Source organism: Ranitomeya imitator, chromosome 2 (assembly GCF_032444005.1).
Source record: "Ranitomeya imitator isolate aRanImi1 chromosome 2, aRanImi1.pri, whole genome shotgun sequence".
NCBI classification, from domain to species: domain Eukaryota; kingdom Metazoa; phylum Chordata; class Amphibia; order Anura; family Dendrobatidae; genus Ranitomeya; species Ranitomeya imitator.
Genome location: NC_091283.1, coordinates 81669105 through 81686797, shown reverse-complemented (window position 1 = coordinate 81686797; position 17693 = coordinate 81669105). Strand labels below are relative to the sequence as shown.

The following is a 17693-nucleotide window of genomic DNA, read 5'->3' as shown; positions in this document are numbered from 1 at the left end:
TGCGCATGACCGCACGGCCATGCACTAGTATCGTCTTATGCTATATGCTTTGCGCCAATGTGGTCATGTGTTTGAATGTGTTCAGGGACCCGGCTGAAATAAGACCCTAGAATGCTGGCACCTCCGGCAAGGAGATTGTGTTTAAGTGTGTTCAGGGACCCGGCTGAAATAAGCCCCTAGAATGCTGGCATCTCCGGCGAGGAGTTTTGTATGCATGCATGACCACTCACTGCTCACATCTGGGTAGTTGGCCTGTGCCTCTGTGAAAGTCTAACAGGGCACAGAGCTTTCCTCTCGCGGTTACTCTGTGAAGCTAACAGAGTTGGTATATACCGCCATATAGAGCCGCCATTATTTAGCAGCAGGTGCTTTCCTGCACGGTGGATCCCGGGTTGCGAACGCACCAATTCCATTTAATAAATTATATATTTGGTGCGTTCCGCCAACCCTAACAGTATACTAGCGCCAGGATCTGGCTAAGTAATGGCGGATGAACAGCGATTGCAGGGGTACATCCAGCTGCTGGAGGGCCGGTTGGCGTCTCTTGAGCGTGCAACCTCGGCGGTGGATGTTACAGCAATAGCTGTTCAGGCTGCTAGCGTGGCTGCAGCAGCTTTACCCACTGCCACCTCTGTTCCGACCCTATCTCACCTTCCTTTGCCTGAGAGATACTCTGGGGACAGTAAGTCCTGTAGGGGTTTCGTGAGCCAATGTGGTATACACCTCGAGCTTCTGGCTGCACGTTTCCCTACTGAGCGGGCAAAGGTGGGATTCATAATCTCTCTCCTGTCGGACAGAGCGTTGGAGTGGGCTACGCCGCTGTGGGAGCGCAACGATCATGTGGTGCGGAGTGTTCCTAGGTTTCTGGACACTCTGAAACAGGTCTTTTTAGGACCTCAAGTCACCCATCATACAGCGCTCCAACTGCTGGCTTTGACTCAGGGTTCAACCATGGTCAGCCATTTTGCTGTTCACTTCCGGACATTAGCGTCTGAGTTGGAATGGCCAGATAAAACCCTCATTCCCGTATTTTGGAGGGGGCTGGCTGACCATGTGAAGGACGCTTTGGCCACTAGGGAGATTCCCGCCACACTGGAGGAGCTCATAGCCGTATCTACTTGTATTGACCTCCGTTTTAACGAGCGGAGGTTGGAGCGAGCCCAGTGTAGGCAGAGGTTTCGGCTGGCTCCCACCTTCGCCAAACCTTTGGAATCTCCAGTCCAGGCATCCGAGTCACATGAGGCCTTAGAGGTGACACGAGCGGGATCCAAGTCTCAGTCTGCCCGTGCACATAAGGTCCGTCATGTTTGCCAGCAGTCAGGACACCTTGCCTCCAAGGGTCCTCAGCGGTCGGGGAAACGTCAGCGTCTAGTGGCAGTTGGAGGAGGTACACTAGACACGGCGACGTTTGCCTCAAAGTTGTCCTTCAAGGGGACAATTACCATAGGCCCATCCACTCTTATGGTCGAGCTATGCGTGGATTCTGGGGCAGAGGGTAACTTTATGTCTTCCGCTTTTGCCCAGCGTCACGCAATACCCTTGGTGATGCTCGCCAAGCCGGTAACCGTTCGAGTGGTAAATGGGTCAACACTACCTTCACAGATTACCCACAAAACCATTCCTTTCACGCTATCTGTGTCTCCATCACATCAGGAGATAATCTCCCTATTAGTCATTCCTGAGGGAATTGATAAGGTCCTGTTGGGGATACCATGGCTTCGCTACCATTCTCCTCATATTGAGTGGTCCTCTGGGAGAATTTTGGGTTGGAGTAAATCTTGCGAGGGTAGATGTCTGAGGGAGTGCGTTCAGGTTGCTACTACACAGGTACCCGCAGATCTTTCCTCTCTCCCCAAGCACTATTGGCCCTATGCAGACGTGTTCTCCAAAAGAGCTGCGGAGACCCTTCCGCCTCACCGCCCCTATGACTGTCCTATTGACCTCTTGCCTGGTGCTGAGCCTCCCCGGGGTCGAGTCTATCCGTTATCTCTCCCGGAGACGGAGGCAATGTCCCAGTACATCCAGGAGAATCTGGCAAGAGGATTCATTAGGAAGTCAGTGTCACCGGCAGGGGCAGGGTTCTTCTTCGTACAGAAGAAGACTGGAGACTTACGTCCATGCATAGACTACAGGGGTCTTAACGCCATCACCGTTAAGAACAAGTACCCACTACCGCTGATATCTGAGCTGTTTGATAGGCTACGGGGAGCAAGGGTATTTACAAAGTTAGATCTGCGGGGTGCTTACAACCTGATTCGCATCCGTGAGGGGGATGAATGGAAGACGGCTTTTAACACCATGGATGGGCACTATGAATATCTGGTGATGCCCTTCGGGCTCTGTAATGCCCCAGCCGTTTTCCAAGACTTTGTGAACGACATCTTCCGGGATATGCTCACCACCTCGGTCGTAGTCTATCTGGATGATATTCTCATCTTCTCTCCAGATATTGACTCCCATCGGAGAGATGTTCGCAAAGTCTTCGACCTCTTACGGGCAAACTCCCTCTACGCCAAGTTGGAGAAGTGTGTGTTTGAGCAGGAGTCCTTGCCTTTCCTTGGTTATATCATCTCTGCCCAGGGTTTGGCTATGGATCCTGCCAAGCTACAGGCTGTAATGGACTGGCAGGAACCCCATTCTCTTAAAGCGGTGCAGCGCTTTATGGGGTTCATTAATTACTATCGCCAGTTCATTCCACACTTCTCAACTTTGGTAGCTCCCTTGGTTGCCCTCACCAAGAAGGGAGCAAATCCCAAGTTGTGGTCAGAGGAGGTCTCCAAAGCCTTTCTCTCGATCAAGTCACACTTCGCTAGCGCTCCCATCCTACATCGCCCCGATGTTGATAAGCCATTTATCTTGGAGGTGGATGCCTCATCCGTTGGTGCTGGAGCAGTCCTTTTCCAAAAGGATGCTCAAGGTCGGAAGCATCCTTGCTTCTTCTTCTCCAAGACCTTCACACCAGCGGAGAGGAATTATTCCATCGGGGACAGGGAGTTGCTGGCCATGAAGTTGGCTTTTTCGGAGTGGAGACATCTCTTGGAGGGAGCTCGCTTTCCCTTCCAAGTCTTCACTGACCACAAGAACTTGGTGTATCTGCAAACGGCCCAGCGGCTGAATTCTCGCCAGGCTAGATGGTCCCTGTTCTTCTCCCGGTTCCATTTTACTCTCCATTTCCTCTCCGGGGAGAAGAACGTTCGTGCTGACGCTCTCTCCCGCTCCGTGGTGTCATTGGAGGAGGAGGAGGAGGAGCCTCGGCTTATTGTCCCTTCTGAGAGCCTGAGAACTGTAGCTCCGGTTTCGCTAGAGTCTGTGCCCCCGGGCAAGACTTTCGTACCAGCTAACTTGCGACTGGAGGTTCTCTCTTGGGCTCACTCATCCAGAGTGGGTGGGCATTTTGGGACCAAGAGGACATCTGAGCTTCTGGCGAGAACATACTGGTGGCCGCATATGGCCCGAGATGTCAAGGACTATATTCAGGCGTGCGTTTCTTGCGCCCAGAATCGGTCTCCTCGGCAACGGCCTGCTGGGTTGCTTTACCCTCTGCCGGTGGCAGACAGGCCCTGGGAGATGGTCGGGATGGACTTTGTGGTGGGTCTACCCAAGTCGCGTGGCTGCTCCATTATTTGGGTTGTCACCGACCATTTCTCCAAGATGGTGCATTTGGTGCCGCTTCCTCGGTTACCCTCAGCACGGGCCTTGGCGGTGTTGTTCATTAAACACGTTTTCCGTTTGCATGGTATGCCTGATAAGGTTGTCAGCGATCGGGGTCCCCAGTTTGCATCTCGGTTTTGGAGAGAGCTCTGCCGTTTACTCAGCATAGAGTTAAACCTCTCCTCTGCATACCATCCCGAGACGAATGGGTTGGTGGAGAGAACCAACCAGACTCTGGTGACATATTTGCGTCATTTCGTCTCTGCTAGGCAGGATGACTGGGCATCTTTGCTTCCTTGGGCGGAATTTGCCCTGAACAACGCCGTAGCCGATTCCACTGGTCAAACTCCTTTTCTCCTTAATTACGGCCAGCATCCGCGTGTCCCTGTGCCCATGCCCGTGTCATCCACCGATTCTAGGGTGGCAGGCTGGGCGGTGGAGGCACGTGACATCTGGGACCGCACACAGGATGCCATCCGGGCCTCCAAGGAGAGAATGAGGGTTTCGGCTGATACACACCGTCGCCCCGCTCCGGTCTTTGCTCCTGGCGACTTAGTGTGGCTCTCTGCCCGTAACATCAGGCTGCGAGTTGAGTCCACTAAGTTTGCTCCTCGCTACATTGGCCCGTTTAAGGTTCTGGAACAGGTCAACCCTGTGGTCTACCGTTTGGCTATTCCTCCACGCCTTGGTATCACCGATACTTTCCACGTTTCCCTCTTAAAGCCCGTTCATTTGTCCCGGTTTTCCGAGTCATCTGCTGGGACATCGGGTTCATCCACGGATGAGTTTGAGGTGAATGCTATTGTGGGGTGCAAGGTGGTACGTGGCAAGAAATTTTATCTGGTGGACTGGAAGGGTCACGGCCCAGAGGATAGAACCTGGGAGCCTGTGGAGCACGTTCGGGCTCCGCTGCTTATCGCAGCTTTTGAGCGTAGTGAGGCTCAAGGAGGGGGCGGCCCTAGGAGGGGGGGTAATGTTAGGAGTCGAGTTTCCTCTGCTGCACAGGGGGAATCTCGATCCGTGTCTGCTGCGGTCTCCCATTCGGTATCGGCTGCAGTGGGCTCTGCTCAGCGGAGACGTCGCTCCCAGCGTCTCGCTGGGGCTGATTCGGTGCATAGGGTCACTACTGCCTTTTCTGGCTTTCCTATGGTACCCTGCACTGATCTGCGGCGAGCGAGCCTCTCTGGGACTAAGTCCTTGTTTACTCACACTGAGCATGCCCAGGGCAGGGTCTCCCATTGGAGGTCGAGGGCCACATGTTCGGTCACATGCTCAGGTGCTGCAGTACATTCCATTGGTCCTTCTGGAAGGTCCTGAAAGGGCAAAACATGCTCAGGTACTGCAGCACTTTCCATTAGTCCTTCTGGAAGGTCCTGAAAGGGCAAAAACTTCAGTAGCAGCTTCCTGTGCTGCAACTATATAAACTGCGCATGACCGCACGGCCATGCGCTAGTATCGTCTTATGCTATATGCTTTGCGCCAATGTGGTCATGTGTTTGAATGTGTTCAGGGACCCGGCTGAAATAAGACCCTAGAATGCTGGCACCTCCGGCGAGGAGATTGTGTTTAAGTGTGTTCAGGGACCCGGCTGAAATAAGCCCCTAGAATGCTGGTATCTCCGGCGAGGAGTTTTGTATGCATGCATGACCACTCACTGCTCACATCTGGGTAGTTGGCCTGTGCCTCTGTGAAAGTCTAACAGGGCACAGAGCTTTCCTCTCGCGGTTACTCAGTGAAGCTAACAGAGTTGGTATATACCGCCATATAGAGCCGCCATTATTTAGCAGCAGGTGCTTTCCTGCACGGTGGATCCCGGGTTGCGAACGCACCAATTCCATTTAATAAATTATATATTTGGTGCGTTCCGCCAACCCTAACAGGCGTGATGGGAAAATAAGACAAGTGAGGTGCTATAACTAACCACAGATATTTACTATGCCCAGGCAACGCCGGGCTCTTCAGCTAGTCTACTATATAAAGCTGAATGTGTGAATGTGTGTGTGTGTGTATGTCCGGGATTGGCATCTGCACAGTCGCAGCTACAGCCACAAAATTTTGCACAGTCACACGTCTGGACCCCGAGAGCGTCATAGGCTATATTGTGAGGCGAAATTTTAACCCCGCGCGTTCCAATTCACCAAACAATTTTGCCCCTATCTACATAATGGGGAAAAAAGTGAAAGGAAAAGTGTTGGAAGCGTCGCAGCTACAGCAACAAAATTTTGCACAGTCACACGTCTGGACCCTGAGAGCGTCATAGGCTACGTTGTGAGGTGAAATTTTAACCCCGCGCTTTCCAATTCACCAAACAATTTTGCCCCTATCTACATAATGGGGAAAAAAGTGAAAGGAAAAGTGTTGGAGGCGTCGCAGCTACAGAAACAAAATTTTGCACAGTCACACGTCTGGACCCTGAGAGCGTCATAGGCTATGTTGTGAGGTGAAATATTAACCCCGCGCTTTCCAATTCACCAAACAATTTTGCCCCTATCTACATAATGGGGAAAAAAGTGAAAGGAAAAGTGTTGGAGGCGTCGCAGCTACAGAAACAAAATTTTGCACAGTCACACGTCTGGACCCTGAGAGCGTCATAGGCTACGTTGTGAGGTGAAATTTTAACCCCGCGCTTTCCAGTTCACCAAACAATTTTGCCCCTATCTACATAATGGGGAAAACGTGAAATGAAAAGTGTTGGAGGCGTCGCAGCTACAGCCACAAAATTTTGTACAGTCACACGTCTGGACCCTGAGAGCGTCATAGGCTATGTTGTGAGGTGAAATTTTAACTCCGCGCTTTCCATTTCACCGAACTATTTTTCCCCTATCTACATAATGGGGAAAAGTGAAAGGAAAAGTGTTGGAGGCAAATTGACAGCTGCCAGATGTGAACAAGGGGGACTTAAAGAATGAGAGTGATGGCGCCAAAGAGTATATACCGTACAGTTGCGAAGGTGGGGCCCCGACATGAGATGCCACACATGGGGATATGAGCACACACACAAAATGCGCCACACACTACCACGTGCTTGAACACATATACCACCCTCAGCACACATTTCACCACACATACACCAACCTCGCCACATAAAAGTCGAAACACAAAAGTCGCCGCTCAAAACTCACCACGCGCAAAACTCGCCACATGCAAAAACTAGGCTCACGCAAAACTCGCCACAAGTGCAAAACTCACCTCATGGAAAACTCGCCACACGCAAAACTTGCACATGCGGAAAAATTGCCACATGCACAAAATTTGCAACACATGCAAAAGTTGCCTCACACAAAACTTGCACATACTCAAAAGGCACCAGACATAAAACTCACCACGCGCAAAACTCGCCATGCGCAAAACTTGCTGCACACAACTTGCTACACTAACCTGTGACATGCAACTCGACACACAAAAAGTTGCTACACGCATGTTGCCACACAAAACTCATCTCACAAAAGTTGCTACATGCATGTCGCCACACACAACTCAACACACACAACTTGACAAACGAAACTAGCCTAAAACACACACAAGTCTGGTATTAGCCTTCAAAAATAAAAATCTGATTAATAAGCAGACAAACTACAAGAGCAACAAATGTACCATATAGGAAATACGGCAGCTGTCAGTCACATGACCTGTCTATTATGTGTATGTGTGAGCTAATATATACTGCCAGGGGGAGGGCTTCCTGTTGGCTGGGGATTTATCAGGCTGCCAATTTAGCTTACAAATACTGAGGTAAAAATACTGAACAAATAACGTGTTAACAAGGTCTAATACAGGAGATCACACAGGTATATACTATATACAGGGGAGATGACACAGAGATATATACTATATACAGGAGAGATGACACACAGGTATATACTATATAAAGGAGGAGATGACATACAGGTACATACTATATACAGGAGGAGATGACATACAGGTATATACTATATACAGGAGGAGATGACACACAGGTATATACTATATACAGGAGCAGATTACCTACAGGTATATACTATATACAGGAGGAGATGACATACAGGTATATGCTATATATAGAAGATGACATACAGGTATATACTATATACAGGAGGAGATGACACACAGATATATACTATATACAGGGGAGATGACACACAGGTATATACTATATATAGGAGGAGATGACATACAGGTATATACTATATATAGAAGGAGATGACATACAGGTATATACTATATATAGGAGGAGATGACATACAGGTATATACTATATATAGGAGGAGATGACATACAGGTATATACTATATATAGGAGGAGATGACATACAGGTATATACTATATACAGGGGAGATGACACACAGCAGGTATATACTATATACAGGGGAGATGACATACAGGTATATACTATATACAGGAGATGACATACAGGTGTATACTATATATAAGGGAGATGACAAACATGTATATACTGAGGTGAAAATGAGAGGTGTGAGGTGAAAATGAAAAGGTGTGAGTGCAAAATGAGAGGAGTGAGGGAAAATAGTGGAGTGATCGGAAAATGACAGATGTGAGGTCGAAATGACAAGTGTTAGGCGGGAATGAGAGGAGTGAGGGAGAAAATGAGAGGTGTGAGGGAGAAAATGAGAGATGTGATTGGGAAAATGAGAGGCGTGATGGGAAAATAAGAGAAGTGACGTGCTATAACTAACCACAGATATTTACTATGCCCAGGCAACGCCGGGCTCTTCAGCTAGTTGTAGAATAACACTACAAATTTACAGGGTAAAGTCCCTAATGGTGGTTGTGCTTGCTAAATTGTATCTCACTAGATCCTCTCTCTAAGGGCAGAGACTCACTGCCGTATTTCTCGTGCGAGAATGGCATCGCACTGCATGGACTGGCCGGCACCTCTCCTGACCCAAGCATGACAGCATGATGGATTTCTATGCAGCTGTCAAGCTCAGGTCAGGAAAGACGACAGCCAGTACGAGTTGTGATTCTCGCACGAGAAATACAGCAGTGTGTCTCTGCCGATGGGCGCAGTCGGATGTATAAATCAGATTGAGATCGGAACGCAACACAAGGGACTGGCAGGTGGCTCTCCTGACCAGAGCGTGATGGCTTCATGTATTTCTGTGCAGCTGTCAAGCTCGGGTCAGGAGAGCCGCCGGCCAGTCTGTGCACTGCGTTCCTATCTCGGTCTGTGTAGGTTCACAAGAGTGTATGAAAATACTCTTTGTGTCCATCATGTGACAAGTCTATCTCCTTGGATGAAATCACATTTTTCTATTCTTATGAAAGTAAACAGAGTTCCTAATTCCGATGTGAAAAGAATATAAGACTATGGTCACACAAAGGTTTTTTTTTTCTTTCATCCACTTGGATCCTCTCCAAAATCACCCTCAAAAACTGCTTTGAAAGCACTTGAAAAACCTTCCAGTACATTTCTATGGTAAATTGACTTTGCCGTTCATATGAGGAGTTTTTTTTTATCCTGGAGGAAATCTCTCTGACTAGGCACTGTCCAGGCTAGGACTGGCCCGAAGGGTAACAGGTGATTTCCCGGTGGGCCCCTGTGCAGGAGGAGATCCCCTAAATGAGCAGTATTTTAATAATAAACTTAATACACTATGTACAGGCAAAAGCAGTATCTCTTCATTTATTATATAGGAGAAAGGTACATTTGTGAATGAAGGTAATGTAAAATTTGTCAGTATACTAATTAAACAGCTGGAACCCAGAGACCATGTTACTGGTTGGCCTTTGGTAACCCAGTCTGACGCTGGCACTGTCCATTCAAAAAGCTTCAAGGAACAGTTCTGGAAAAACTCTTCCAAGGCTACGTTCACACTGAGTTTAATGAGCTTAACAACCATGAATTTTCCAAGCACAAATTAATTTTGGGTGCCATATGTTCTCACATGTCACATGGCAAAAGAATGCTTTATGCTGCTATTACAATGCAACATAACGCAAGCAAATAGGGGGTATTGTGACCCGCAAGGTACCACGACCGTGTGCAAGCAAATCTCTAATAATCCATCTGCTTGTCTAGGGCACCTTCTGGGTGCCAATGTGACCCCATTCGCTCACATTTTGCTGTGATGTGCTGTGATGACTTCCCCCCAGATGACTCCTCACTGCCCAGTTGTGGTGAGGAGGCTTCTACTCCCCTTTTAAATAAAGAACATTACTACTCATGTGTGGCACCCCTAGGGGTATTTGCCACAAAAACAGTTACTGACACTAAATACAAATACTAAAATAGCAAGACTGCACTACCACCTCCGGCCAGAAGGGGGAGCTCCAGAGACTCCCCTTGATCCATTCTGGTCTGAGAGAAGAACTGGCAGTTGGGCTAAGGAGCTGAAAGTGAGAGGTCATACAGCTGAATTTCTAACAGCCCTATGACGGTTTCCAGGCCCAAATCACTGGCCTGAGGAGAAAAGGGACAGAGAAAAAGGACATTGTGAGAACCGGGTAGCATTAATCACTACCCAGAACAGGCGCAAAGACGGATACCGGATCCGTGGCTGTATTCATTATATATAATACAGCAACCGGAAAAACGTGAGGTGATATCAGCTTCACTAGGGCCGGACGCAGCAACAGACACAGAGTTCAGCGGTACTCCTGGAGGGGGTAAGCCGATAAAAGGACTCGGGTTGCCCGTCGAACCAGGACCCGGAGGGGACAGATTGGGCCGGCAGCCAGTTCACATACAGCAGCAGGGCCACACAGAAACTGCGTACAATAAGAGGCGAAGACCCCGGCAGGGTCAAAGTAACTCAGAGTTCCCATACAGACTCCGGTGACGGGACTGGTTGTAAATCCCTTTATGTTGAAGTAAACTGGTTAAACGTTTCAGTGCCTCAGACTTTCATTTGGACAATAGCTATCTATCCAGGATCAGGATCATCACCGCTGAGAGAACCTGCTGCTGATCAAGTAAGTGCCTGTTCCCTCACGATACCCCTTACACTGTGCATTGCCTGAGGCCACAGCACCGGGTCAAGCCACCCGTGACATCTCCCTCAAGAGACAGACCACATTGGTCCGGTGATGGGTACCCCGGTCTCTTGGGGGCGTCACACATGTAACAAACAAAATAAGAGAATCTGGCAGAATATTGTATCATAGATTAAAAGGTATGTTACATAAGAGAATAAATGCCCTGCATAAATAAACTATTTATATTAAGTACTAATGTGTTTCTCTTGTGTCCTGTTGCTTTTGTGTCAGATGCAAAAGAGCATTTTCATTAGGTTTGACGCAGCCGTCTTAATTAGATATGGTTTACAGAGAATTAGACCCAGGGCTTAATTGACCATAGAAATGAAGAAAAAGTGCAGCTATTCACACTGAAACTGATAGGAGCCTCCAAAATGTGAGACTTTACTGACCATTCCTCTCCTGACATCTAAATGAGATTATACAGCACAAGAATTAATCTACGTACATCCATTTATATATGTATCCTGCAGCTTCAAATACTTAAAGGGGCTGTCTCATGAATACAACCCCTTTTATTAATAATAAGTCATTGAAAAGAGGGAGACACAAAAGCGCAAATAGGGTCTTATCAAACGTTACACAAAGTTGCCCACCAAGAAAACTACTCACCTGGTGAGATTGAAGGAAGGACATATATTAATGGCGGCTGCTGCAGATCCACAGGTCAGTGCAGGACCTGATTGAAGCACACACTTAGATAGGAGAAAAAAAGGATCATCCCCACGCTGCCGCAAGAAGAATTTCAAAAATTGTAGAGGTTTTCAACGTGGTTTAGTCTACGCGTTTCAGGGTTCAGATGACCCCTTCATCAGGACATACCACAAATTTTGTACCCTGAAACGCGTATAATAAACCACGTTGAAAACAATTAATAATAATAAACAACACAACGATTGGCTGATTGAGGTGGGTCCTGCTTCTAGAAACCCTGGGGATCAATTAAAATTGCCCAGGAAAACCACTTGACAAACAAGGTTTTTCCTGCAACAATGTCTACAGTTAATGGGTAGCACCACAGGCGACCATTTAAATGAATAACCATCAATGCCACATATGTCCAAAAACTATAAACCGCATATGGCGAGGGGTTCTGTCCTTCCTTTATCTATCGCGATGATGAATAAAAGGAGCATTAGTTCTCAAATTCCCGTGGGTGCAAATCCTCAAGTCATGACCAGAGACCATCCGTATAGAAATCCCAAAAGTAGTTTAAAAAAGCAGCGCTCCAATAATCTTCAATATGTGTATGTTTGGGGTTGTACACACATTAAGTATTTGAAACAGAAATTTCTGCACCATTTCTGCAGCTCTTGGCAGGAAAAAAGGTGTGGAAAATACACGCGTTTTTGCCATGTCTTTTACATGCATTTTTGTTTTCCCTGGCTCATTAGTATGGGTGAAATCTGCTGCAAAACCACTGAAAGAATTGACATTTACAGATTTGTATCTGCTGAAAATCTGCAAGAAATAAACAATGTGTGCATGAAACTTCAGGAATCACCTTCACTTTCCCGGTACAAGGAAATCCTTCAGGTTTTGTGACAAAAATGCAAACTTTTGCTCTTAACTCATAGCCTGAGAAAGGTTATGTGGAGGGTGAGTCTTTTCGATTTATTCACTTAGGCTACTTTCACACATCAAGTTTTCGCTGTCAGGCTGAATCCGGCAACTTTTGCAAAAAAACGATCCGTTGCAAAATGTGAAAAACTGATGCAATGGATCCGGTTTTTTGCCGGTTGCGACTGGCTGATATCCGGGCATCAACTGGTCTGGGGAGGAGAGAGAGAGAGGAAGATGCAGCTACGGGGCATGCTCAATGTAAAATAGTGGAATTGGTAGCCAGCTTCGCTCATTTCACCTCACATTTCATCTGCTGATCACCGGAACCGTCGCTGTGCGTTTTTTCACCAGACAGAAAAAACGTTCCTCTGTATGTTTTCTCCGGCCGCTGGAAAACTAAGTTTCGACAGATCCAGCAAAAAACAGATGAAATGTTAGGCCAAGTCTATGAGAAAAAAACAGATCCGGTGGAAAAAAAAGATAAATTTTTTCAAAAATTCGTCGGCTTGTGCCTGACAGCAAAAACCTGATGTATGAAAGTAGCCTTAGTGTTAGTGATGTGAGACAGCCATTGCTGTTGTTGTGTGCCTGAAGATTGGTGAGACTAGGACTAATGACGAGGGCTTTGCCTTGCAGCATTGGCGTTGTAGAGTACAAAGTCGCTCCCCAGCAGTGGTCGGCGTATAACACGTTTTAGGTTAAGGCCCTACTCAGAGGTTCACCGTGACGTGGCAGTGGGCTTCATACAGTCTGATCAGAATGTTACACTTAGAACCTCCTGTTCAGTTTCGTACAATTTTGCCTGGCAGCATTAGACCGATGTACTGTATGATTTCTGGATGTGCGGTCCATGTTCTTTTTTACTACAGTTATGGTATCATTCATTGTTTGTTGATAGTCTTACATCAGATGACAAGAAGCAATACAAGAGGACCTGAAGATTGTACTTCCTCGATTATTTCTTTTCTACATCCTACCTGATATTTTACCATGCAGAAACATGACAGTGACTTCTATAAAATATGTTTGAAATTTGACCTTTTCATTTTACAGAAAAATCACACCTCTAAAGTAGTCTCATGACAGCAAGTTGCAGACATCTTGCTCAAATATTTTGGTTGGGCGACTTGTCTAAGAATTGCTGTTGCACAACATCGTTGTGTAGTCCCAGCCTAAAGTGCATGGATTATAATGCTATCAGTAAGACCACCAGGAAGATTTCCTAAGTTGCCTCAAATGCCAACCTCGATTACTCCCAAACCCAGAGGGCATATTGATATTTCTATGCAATTAGAGTGCATACATTGTAATAATGATGACCAATATCTTACAGTTTTCTCATCGTTTTCAAAGACTTCTCTCGCTTCTTCATAAACGCACGTTTCCTCTATACATTCTCGCTCAAGATTTCCTGCAACAAATTCTTCCAAGCGACCAGTATTATATCTCTTTTGTCTCACCAGAACACTGCTTGCAGATTTATCAGACAGGAACACTGTCAAGAAAAAAATTACAGGCATGTAAATATCTGATATGAGGACTTTCCTTCCATCTGTACAGAACATGTGCATCATACTATGATTAAAAGCGTTTGATACGGCAGAAATGCGTCAGTTCTAACATTATTCCCATGGACTTAATTGTTTTAATGGACTATGAATGAGTAACTCTATTTTATCCGATGGTCGTGCCGAGCTTCTCCTTCAGTTCCTTGAGTTTCCTGTAGGTAATTTTTAATTTACTCCCACCTAATGTCAAATAACATTCTTGAAAGTCAGCTACATTTACAGTTATCTCCCAATGGACCATCAGGATTCATTAGCGCGTCTAGTCATGTGATCGGTCCATGTGGCCCACAGTTTACTACCTCAATGGAAGAATTTGCAGCTTGTAGCTTCAGAAGTTCCTTCAGTGGCTACTCCCGGCATTGCAGGTCTTCACCTATCCACCACGTAGGTGATATCATTTTCATTGGTGTGGTCTAAACCCCACTAATTATGAAAATGGTGGTCTGCAATGCCCCATCCAAATGTTTTGGTGACGTAGCTGCAATCATTGCACCCTAGTTACAACATTTTGGAATTCAGTCATGTCTCTTCAGATGATCTCTAATTAAATTTGAATAAATCTAAAACATTAGTTTATAAAACTGTTATTTCTTAAATAGTGACTATTACTGTTATGTATGTGAAGTCATAACATAGTGACAATCCTCAATGTAGATTTAATTAAATTAAGAGACCACTGCAAAATGTTCAGTTTGTCTGATTTTTCTCTTTATAGGTATATTTTTGAGTGAAATGTAAATTGCTCTTTTATTCTATAAACTTCTGACAACATGTCTCCGAATTTCCAAGCAATACATTTTGTATTTTTTTCTGAAAAGGAGAAATGGTCAAAATTACAAAAAAAAACAGTGCTTTCAGACCTCAAATAATGCAAAGAAAGCAAGTTCATAATCATTAAGAAACAACAATACTAATGTTTTAACTCAGGAAGAGTTCAGAAATCAATATTTTGTGGAATAACCATGATTTTTAATCACAGCTTTCAAGCGTCTTGGCATGCTTTCCACCAGTCTTTCACACTGCTTCTGGCGCAAAAATGTAAGCAGTTCTTCCTTGTTCGATGGCTTGTGACTATCCATCATCCACTTGATAACATTCCAGAGGTTTTCAATGGGGTTCAGGTCTGGAGATCGGGCTGCCCATGACAGGGTTTTAATGTGGCGGTTTCTTAATTTTTGCTAAAGCTGTATGTAGTTTGTTACACTTTTTATCGAGGTAGACCATTTTCTATGAGTAAACAAAAAACTCTCCTATTCTAACTTTTTCTTCAGAGACCAATATTTGTAGCTGCTATAGACTTGTTCAGAAAATGCCACCATTCCTCAATCCTCCTCCTAGTCTTTGCAGTTACTATGAGTTCCATGACGATTGATGGAATTGTTAAAGAGATGGTTGAGCTCTTTGTACATAATTGCTAGTGAGGAAAGGAATCCCGTCTAATTTGAAGCTTGAAGGTCCCAATGTAAAAAAATCTCTCCGAGAGTCCCAAACTATCATAGGTCTTTATTAGTAAGCCAAAGGGACATTTTTTTGTCCCTCTAGATTCCAAGGCCTGGTTCTGATTGCAACCTCTGCATCCCCTACTGACATATAGCTCTTACATTTACTAACACTGAATTTGTGAGTGTTGACATGAAAAGCTTGCAACCAAAAAACTGTTGGATTTTACAAGAACATTTCTATATAGTCATTGACAAATCACACATAAGACCATAGGACTGCGATGAGGGGCTAAGACCTGGTTGGTCTCATCCCCAGTATTACTTTATGGTAGGAACAACTTGTGAAAAGAAGTGAGGAGCTTTTCTAAGGTTCATGGAAAGGGTGTGGAGGGGGAAACAAACGCATGGGTGCCTATTCCGATTGTGGAAAAGGTTTGAGTTATAAATGTCTTGAGATAAGACAATGGATTAACTGAGAAAATGTTTACAAGAACACTCTACCATAACAGACACCGACATATAACACTAGAAGTCCCAGAAATTTCGAGCTCCAAGGGTTCCAAAGGTAGAAATGTTAAATGACCCCTCTCTGGGACTTCTAGTGCTAATTTGGTTTTCCCACAAAGTAAGCGAATTTTAATCAATAGTTTATTGAATAAAAATAAGTTTCACAATTGGATATGTTAAAAAAATATTCCTGTGCTGAGATAATCTTATAAATGTGCTCCTGCTATGCACTGTGTAATGGTTGTGTCTAACCACGCAGGAACATGGTCTGCACATGCCAACAAGGAAGCACTTGCGATCCTGTCTGTATTCTCTTTTCCTTCCTCCCCTGCCCAGGATATGTGGTATGATCAGACCATGTTCCTGCATGGTCACACACAGCCATTACACAGTACACAGCAGGGGCACATTTATAGGATTATCTCAGCACAGGAACATTTTATTTATAACACATCCAATTGTGGAAATTATTAGTGTGGAACTTATTTTTATTCCTAGATCTATTGATTATAAGGTCATTAAATATTCATTTTAAAAATAGCAAAGCACAAAAGTACACCTGCAAAATATTAAAAGCACATATCAAACTATTGGGGTGGACCTCAGATGCCACGTTTAGGAGTGAATGGTCTGGTCACAGCTTGCGGCTCCTTTACAGACAGATGCAGGGTGGAGAACTGATCTCCTATGTGTGTTCTTCTCGCCAAGAAACCAAGGCTGCTTAGCCTCAGAGCCTTCATAGGCAGACAACTCCTCCAGGAAACTCCACAGTGTCTGCTTGCTGTCATTTACACCATGACTTCTGTAGCACAAAAACAGTCCCCCATTTTATATCAGGACCACTCCCTGGGATGTGACCTCATTGGCCCTGCCCCTTGGCTGGACATAGCGGTGGGCCTGAATTATTCACCGTGGCCATTCGAAAGGCTGATCCTGAGAGTAATCTCTGTGCGAATATAACTTTATGGTGTTCATATAACAATAAAAAACAACTACACATATTGAAACATGAAGAAATTCAGCACACTTTTAACATCAGTAGGAAGAGCAATGGTCCTCCACTGCTTACAATCAGTTAGTAAAGGTTATGGATATTTTTTTTTTTTTTAATTTTTCCTGATTTCCTTTTTTCTGATTGGTTAAAGAATCTACTTTTCGGTCAATTACAATCATTATATAGTTAGAACAGTCACTATGCTGCTACCATATTATTGACTATTGCTATGTCTTCTCCCTCCGTCACACACAGACCAGTGAGACCAGCTCCGTCACACACATGCCTAGAACTATATTCGGTGCTGGGAACAAGGTTAGATTGACTTGTGCTGATTTTAGAACAGAACATTATGTGGAAATGGAAAATTATACTTTTCCGGGAATTAAATATTTAAGAGATTTTGACCGTGTTAAATCATCATAATGCTCACTTCTCTGCTAGATACATCATATTATAGTTTATCCGGATATCATCATTTTAACGCATATGTTTGATCACGGGAAAAAAAGGACACATTGGGATATAATGAAAAGTAACCAACCTGCTTTTTCCGCCTTGCAGAGATAACCCAGGAGAAAAATAATGAGAAGGTTTGGAATAGATGCCATCTTTTTACTTTGAAGGAACTGACTGGCAAATTAGTCTGGAGCCAGCATAGGATCAATGATTCCAAAGTCCGCGCTCTCTCACTATTTACCTTAGTTTTTCAGCTGAAATTTCAGTTTGGAAGGTGAAACAGGTTTATAAAAACCACATTGGTTGCACCGTCTGTATTATTAGGAAAGCATTAGACTGGTAATGGTGCATTAGGAATATCTGCAACATCCAAAATACTGCATCATGGAAGCAAACAGGAACATTGCTATTCATCATATCAATGAAACTAGAGGTTTTTTTTTGCTGTAATTGAAAAACCTCCAAATTGCTTTATATCATTGTGTGATTTTAATATTTCCATGCAAATACGAAATGTGTTTCTGCATTTATTTT

At 45.0% G+C, this 17693-nt stretch overlaps 1 protein-coding gene across 2 annotated transcripts in view; it reads right to left on the bottom strand.

Moving 5' to 3' along the window:
* The window catches only part of F9 (coagulation factor IX), a 123527-nt gene extending 106179 nt beyond the window's left edge, over window positions 1–17348 (bottom strand). Inside the window, exons 1-2 of one of the 2 annotated variants that reach the window (XM_069747024.1) lie at window positions 17245–17348; window positions 13521–13684 (exon numbers count right to left, since the gene is read on the bottom strand). In XM_069747024.1, coding sequence (XP_069603125.1) covers window positions 13521–13684; window positions 17245–17311 — 231 coding nt within the window. In that variant the 5' untranslated portion in view covers window positions 17312–17348. The remainder of the gene's footprint in view (window positions 1–13520; window positions 13685–17244) is intronic. The other variant, XM_069747025.1, reaches the window with a different exon arrangement.
* Between the last annotated feature and the right edge of the window lie 345 nt (window positions 17349–17693).